The sequence below is a fragment of the Sprattus sprattus genome (assembly GCF_963457725.1).
Source record: "Sprattus sprattus genome assembly, chromosome: 11".
NCBI lineage: Eukaryota > Metazoa > Chordata > Actinopteri > Clupeiformes > Clupeidae > Sprattus > Sprattus sprattus.
Window position 1 is genome coordinate 30402653 of NC_137909.1, and position 7500 is coordinate 30410152.

At 42.4% G+C, this 7500-nt stretch overlaps 1 protein-coding gene across 1 annotated transcript in view; it reads right to left on the reverse strand.

Moving 5' to 3' along the window:
• Window positions 1-7500, reverse strand: part of LOC308372697 (transient receptor potential cation channel subfamily M member 1-like) — a gene marked incomplete at both ends in the record, with an annotated part of 58209 nt that overhangs the window by 5760 nt on the left and 44949 nt on the right. The window contains 4 exons of the mRNA XM_080847975.1: window positions 732-934; window positions 1132-1276; window positions 1961-1981; window positions 5526-5718. Of these exons, the coding sequence (XP_080704101.1) occupies window positions 732-934; window positions 1132-1276; window positions 1961-1981; window positions 5526-5718 (562 nt within the window). The remainder of the gene's footprint in view (window positions 1-731; window positions 935-1131; window positions 1277-1960; window positions 1982-5525; window positions 5719-7500) is intronic.

Below are 7500 nucleotides of genomic sequence, written 5' to 3' on the forward strand. Positions count from 1 at the left end.
CCTGCTCAATTCACTTAAAAAATATTCAGTTCAATTAAAGTGTCATTTAGTAGAGTTAAAAATGATAGCCAATCCAGTTCACTTAAAGTGTCATTTAGTAGAGTTTGATGCCTTTGGCAAAACACTAAGTTCATACGCTACCTTGGTAAACAGGGCAAGTAATAGTTCACAACTACATATAAGGCTAGCCTAAGGCTTTTTTTGTGTGCTAACATATGAGGCTAGTCTAAGGCATGTCCTGTGTTCTAACATATAATGCTAGCCTAAGGCATGGCCTGTGTGCTAACATATAATGCTAGCCTAAGGCATGGCCTGTGTGCTAGAATATATATTTATTTTTTGACTTAATCTCGGAGTTGTTTAATGTGTTTTGTTTATTTATTCTGGAGTATTATGTACCTTACATCAGTGCATTGCTGCAAAAGTCAATTCTCCCTAATTAAATAATGATGATGATATAAGGCTAGCCTAAGGCATGTCATGGTTGCTAACATATAAGGCTAGCCTAAGGCATGTCCTGTGTGCTAGCACAGCAGAGCTGACGATGATGATGTAGGGAAGATGGAGACCCACTGAGGCCCTGAGTACACACACACACACACACACACACACACACACACACTCACAGACACACACACACACACACACACACACACACACACACACACTCACAGACACACACACACACACACACACACACACACACACACGTAGAGGCGATGGACACCCACTGAGGCCCTTGTCCTTCTCGTCGAGCTCTCCCTCCTTCTTCTTGTGGCAGCGGCAGCAGGTGCGCCTGAAGAGGATGTAGATGTGGCTGAGCACGATGAGGGGCGGCGGCATGATGGGCCGGTCGTGGAAGGTCATGATCAGCTGGTAGCGCTGGAACTTCCACACCTGGTTGGAGATGGACTTCACCTCGAAGAAGGTGTTGCTGAGGTGAGGAAATAATAATAATAATAATAATAATAATAATAATAAAGGCAATGTTTCTTCTGTCTTCATCCCTATATAGCACTGGACTCTGTGTCAGAAATACTCCCAATCTTATGCGTACTGAGATGGATATTTAACCAGCGCTTTCTCTAGTTCCAGTTTCTGAACACAGCGATGAGTAAACTGCAGACTCACTTGAACACAGCGATGAGTAAGTTGACGAGCAGGATGTTGGCCACCAGCAGGTAGCAGGCCATGATGGCGGGGGTCAGCCACGCTCCAGGGATGCACGGAGGGAGCCTCTTGCCGTCCTCGTCATACAAGTTATCACCACAGGGTGCTGGAGGCCAGTTAGGGGGAGGATAAACCAAGCATGATTATCCATGCAACGTCTTATGGCAATAAAAGGCACATTAATTAAACGACTTAAACGACTTGGTAGCACTTCATAATAACTGCACAGAATGAATCAATTATTAAGCATTTGTTACCTAGTTATTAGTCAATGGTTTGTTCACCACTAGTTATTTATTGTTCATACATAATATATCATTAGTAAAGCATTTGTTCACACAGTTATAAATGGGTTAGGGTTAGGGTGTGAACAAATGCCTTATTAATGATGAATTATGTACGAACAATAAATAATGACTAATGGGGAACAAACCATTATCTAAAAGGTAACAAATGCTTAATAAATGACGAATTGTGTGCAGTTATTATAAAGTGTTACCAACGACTTAATTGACTGTCTTTAGACCGTGTATAGTCTATATGCAGTCGATGAATTAAACTGAATTAAATTGATTGCTGAATAGACTGTGAACCATTGAGTTGATTGTTACACAACAGAAAATCTTAATTATATTTAAATGTAAGCATTCAAATGGCGGATTGCTTAACAGATTGTAAAATCTTTGAAAAAAGACTGTAAATCATGACGATAGGTATCACAACAATTATTTACAACAATTTACAACAATAAGTTACGACAACAATTAAAAAGTCACAGCTCTATACTCACGGTTGATTTCCATTGCGTAGACTGTGAGGCAGTGTCCAGGGCAGCGTGAATGCAGAGGAAATGAAGGCAATGAAGTGGTGTATCAGAGGGTCAGATACCTGAGGCGTTACATGCTTCTGTCATTGAGAGGGTACAACCATGACTACTGTGCTTTAAAGTATCCCGGAACGAATATATACAGTACCAGTCAAAAGTTTGGACACACCTTTAATTTTTTGGGAGAATTGTTTTCTCTACTTTTATTATTTTCTACATTGTAAATTTAAACTGAAGACATTTAAACTACGAAAGAACACATATGGAATGATGTTCTAAACAAAAAAAAGTGTTATCTACCATGTAGAAAAATAATAAAAGTAAAGAAAAAACGTCTCAAAAAATTAGAAGGTTTATCGAAACTTTTGACTGGTACTGTATATATTTATATATATACAGTGGTGGCCAAAATTATTAGAACACCAGACATAGCTAAGAGTTTTCAGTTGTTTTTGTTGAATTGGCCATTAAAATACCCTAAAAACTAATGAAATATCTACAAAGTCATCATTATGCTCTATAAACCATAGAATAGAGCCATCATAATGAGATTTAGGTCATTTTCCGTACAAAAACAAGCTAGGCCTATTTCACTGTCAATTTCACACAATCATGTTCCTGCACAGAAGAAGCCAAATTACTTGCGTAATCATTGTCAGGTGTTATTGTGGTTAAATGGATGGTGATGCAAGAGTCTTAGGACACAGTTCGGCGATTTTTTTTGAATGTACAAGGCCTATCCTGCTCATTAAGTGATTGGTAACATCAGGGTTTTGTCACTGAGGCCACACCACCAAATGGTATAGATCCAAAGCCTCTATAAGCAGTCTTGAAGCACATGATGCTCTTTGAACATGGCTAAGGTGAAGAAGGAGCTAACAAATGAGCAACGGGTTCGAATAAAGGCTTTTTTTTATGCTGGCTGGAGTTACTGCCGCATAGCCAAGGACTTGAGATGCAGTCCAAGCACTGTAAAGTACACTTTAGACCACCATGGCACCAGAACCGAAATGGGAGAGGTTTCAAAAAGAAACTCTCAGACACACAAGTGAAGCATCTCAAAATTCTCAGTCTTCAGGACCGAAGAAAGACTTTACAAGAACTGTGTGACGAGATTAACATCACAATGACTAATGGTGCAACAGTGTCTTCAAGAACTGTCCTTCGGAAACTGGGAGAAGAAGGACTTTTTGGCAGAATAGCAGCAAAGAAACATTACTGAAAGAGAACAATTGAGTGTAACGCCTGAAATTTGCAAAAGAACACAAGAAATGGACAAAGAAAGATTGGTTTAAGTGTTGTGTACTGATGAGTCCAGGTTTTAATAGTTTGGCAACAAGCAAAGCGTGTATGTTCCACGAAGTGAGGGGGAGAGATATAAAAATTAGTGTCTCTTGCCAACAGTTAAACAAGGAGGGGGTAGTATTATAGTGTGGGGTGCAATTTAAGCCTCAGGAACAGGTGACTTTGGCTAAATTGATGGCATCATGGATACAAAAGTATACCACAACATTCTGGTGAGGCACGGAGTTCCTTCTTGGAGACATCTTATTGAGCCTGGATTTATTTTCCAAGAGGACAATGACCCTAAACATTATTTTAACTATTGCCGGATCTACTGGCGACAAGGAATCTGCTGGAACATTGATAATGATGGACCGGCCCTATCAAAGTCCGGACTTCAAACCCATCAAGCAAATTCGGGGCAAGTTGGAATATAAACTAGACAGATCTATTGTAAATTCCAAGGAAAGCCTTTGGCTTGAGTTGCAGAAGGCATGGGATAACATTTGTGTTGAAGTTCTCAAGAAATATATTGACTCTATGCCAGAGAGATGTGCTGCTGTAATTGCTGCAAAAGGTGGACGTACCACTTATTAAAGTTAAAAGTGGTTAAAAACAGTAGGACTCACTTCATCTGATATTTTTTTGTGCTCAGAACAGCCATCTGCATGTTTCATGAACATTATGAAATTAAATCATGTTTTGGGGGCAAAAAAATGCTAATTATTCTCAGATCTGTCAGGTGTTCTAACAATTTTGGCCACCACTGTATATATATATGATACGGTTAGACCCAAGGGTCCCCATGGATACCGTATGGTCCAATCACCCTAATGTTCCCTCCCAATGAGAGAAGAGGCACAGAGGTGGGCTTCAGTCTTCTTTACTCAGCTGAAGGGTGGATGATCGTAGCGCATCGAGACAACACACAGGGGTTCAACACACAAAGGAGCTCAAACACAGGAGCTCACACACAGGAGCTCACACAGGGTCCACCACAGTAGGACGGACTAGAGATAGGGGGTTAGATATACTGTTATAGTTTACTGTGTTTCTTGGGATGTCTGCCACAGAATAAATGGAAGGCGAATCAGTCCACTTTCTGACACATTTCTGTCCTGTTGTTTCGTAGTTTTGTTGTGTGGTAGTTGTGGCCATTTTACCGGAGAAGACACAGAAACTGTAACTATTCTCATATATTGCAGTGTAGACAGGCAATGTGTAATGTGTCAACTGCACATAGTGGGCAGCTGACCGTAAAGCTGACCGTAGAGTAAAATTGACAGTAAGATTTCCTTGTTTGTGGGCAGCTGTGGCCTACTGGTTAGGGTTTCGGGCTGGTAACCGGAGGGTAGCCGGTTCGATCCCCGACCGGTAGGAAAAATGTGGGCGGAGGAAGTGCCCATATCCACGGCTGAGGTGCCCTTGAGCAAGGCACCTAACCCCAATCACTGCTCCCCGGGCGCTCAAAAGCAGCTCACTGCTCCGGGTTAGTGTGCTTCACTTCACTGTGTGTATCACTACCCTGGATGGGTAAAATGCAGAGATACAATTCAGAGTGTGTGTGTGTTACTATCTCTGCTGTAAACAGTCACTAGTCACTAGGATTCATTTCCATAGGATCGTCCAGCGTCCAATTTATACCAGCAGAGGGCACTAAATCACAATAAAGCAGACAGCTCTTAGTGGCGCCTTTGACATGTGTGAAAAGTCTGACGACATGCCTAAATTACACCCTTATTAAACCCAAGTCAAACATTTAGAGGAAGTTTTTCCATATGTTGCAGTTTAGTATCAGAACCGCAGCCAAGTTCCAACCACAACCCACAGCGCCCGGGTCTGCGCTGGATAGGAAAGCCCGGCAGAACATGCCGTACTAATCAATCTCCCAGCTCTGATGCTTTCATAGGTTTCACAGTCATTTTAACTAAAGAAAGCGCTGGTTAAATATCCATCTCAGTACGCATACGATTGGGAGTATTTTTGACACTGTGTCCAGTGCTATATAGAGATGAGGACAGAAGACGCACACACACACACACACTCACACACACACACACACACACACACACACACACACACACACACACACACACACACACACACACACACACACACACACACACACACACACACACACACACACACACACACACACACACCAAAACACTTTCCACTCGAGACGGGGAGATTGCTAGCGATCATCCAGCCTTCAGCAATAAAAAAGGAAACAAGGAAATCTTACTATCAATTTTACTCTTACGGTCAATCGAGTCCGCAAACACTTCCCCATAGATCATCCAGTAGGGCATGTAGAAGATGTTCCTGGCCAGCCTCCAGGTCGGCTCCTCGTCGGGGTGCAGGATGGCCTGCCGCGCCACCCCGAAACTGATCAGCACCACCAGCATGATCACCACGAAGTACAGCATGTCAATCATCTAGGCACACACACACACACACACACACACACACACACACACACCACCAGCATGATCACCACGAAGTACAGCATGTCAATCATCTAGGCACACACACACACACACACACACACCACCAGCATGATCACCACGAAGTACAGCATGTCAATCATCTAGGCACACACACACACACACACACACACACACACACACACACACACAACACCAGCATGATCACCACGAAGTACAGCATGTCAATCATCTAGGCACACACACACACACACACACACACACACACACACACACACACACACACACACACACACACCAGCATGATCATCACGAAGTACAGCATGTCAATCATCTGCGCACACACACACACACCACAAGCATGATCACCACGAAGTACAGCATGTCAATCATCTAGGCACACACACACACACACACACACACACACACACACACACACACACACACACCACCAGCATGATCACCACGAAGTACAGCATGTCAATCATCTGCACACACACACACACACACACACACACACACACACACACACACACACACACACCCCCAGCATGATCACCACGAAGTACAGCATGTCAATCATCTGCACACACACACACACACACACACACACACACACACACACACACACACACACACCACCAGCATGATCACCACGAAGTACAGCATGTCAATCATCTGCACACACACACACACACACACACACACACACACACACACACACACACACCAGCATGATCACCACGAAGTACAGCATGTCAATCATCTAGGCACACACACACACACGCCAACAGCATGATCACCACGAAGTACAGCGTGTCAATCATCTGCACACACACACACACACACACACACACACACACACCACCAGCATGATCACCACGAAGTACAGCATGTCAATCATCTGCACACACACACACACACACACACACAAATGTAATCATGCACACACACATATGTTATCATGCACACACACACACACATACAGTTACACACACATGCAGTCACACACACACTCAGAAACACATATGTTATAATGCACACACACACACACACATACAGTCACACATACACATATGTTATCATGCACACACAAACACACACAGACACACACATACAGTCTCACAAACACATACAGTATGTTACCATGCACACACACACACACTCAGAAACACATACACGTCCAAAAACACACACACACATACAGTCACACGCTCATACACATACATACAGAAACACATACACACACACACACACACACACAGACAAACGCACACATGCTCAGAAACACACACACACACACACACCCCTACAGTTTTCACAGGACTATCATGAAGAATAAGAGAGACTTGCCATTTTCCCAATCATCATGACGTGAGGTACTTGTTGACAAAACACTTAATATGTATGTGAGTATGTATATGAGTATGTATGTGAGTATGTATATGAGTATGCATATGAGTATGTTTGTGAGTATGCATATGAGTATGTTTGTGAGTATGTATGTGAGTATGCATATGAGTATGTTTGTGAGTATGTTTGTGAGTATGCATATGAGTATGTTTGTGAGAATGTATGTGAATATGCATATGAGTATGTTTGTGAGTATGTTTGTGAGTATGTATGTGAGTATGTATGTGAGTATGTATGTGAGTATGTATGTGAGTATGTATGTGAGTATGTTTGTGAGTATGTTTGTGAGTATGTATGTGAGTATGTATGTGAGTATGTTTGTGAGTATGCATATGAGTATGTTTGTGAGTATGCATATGA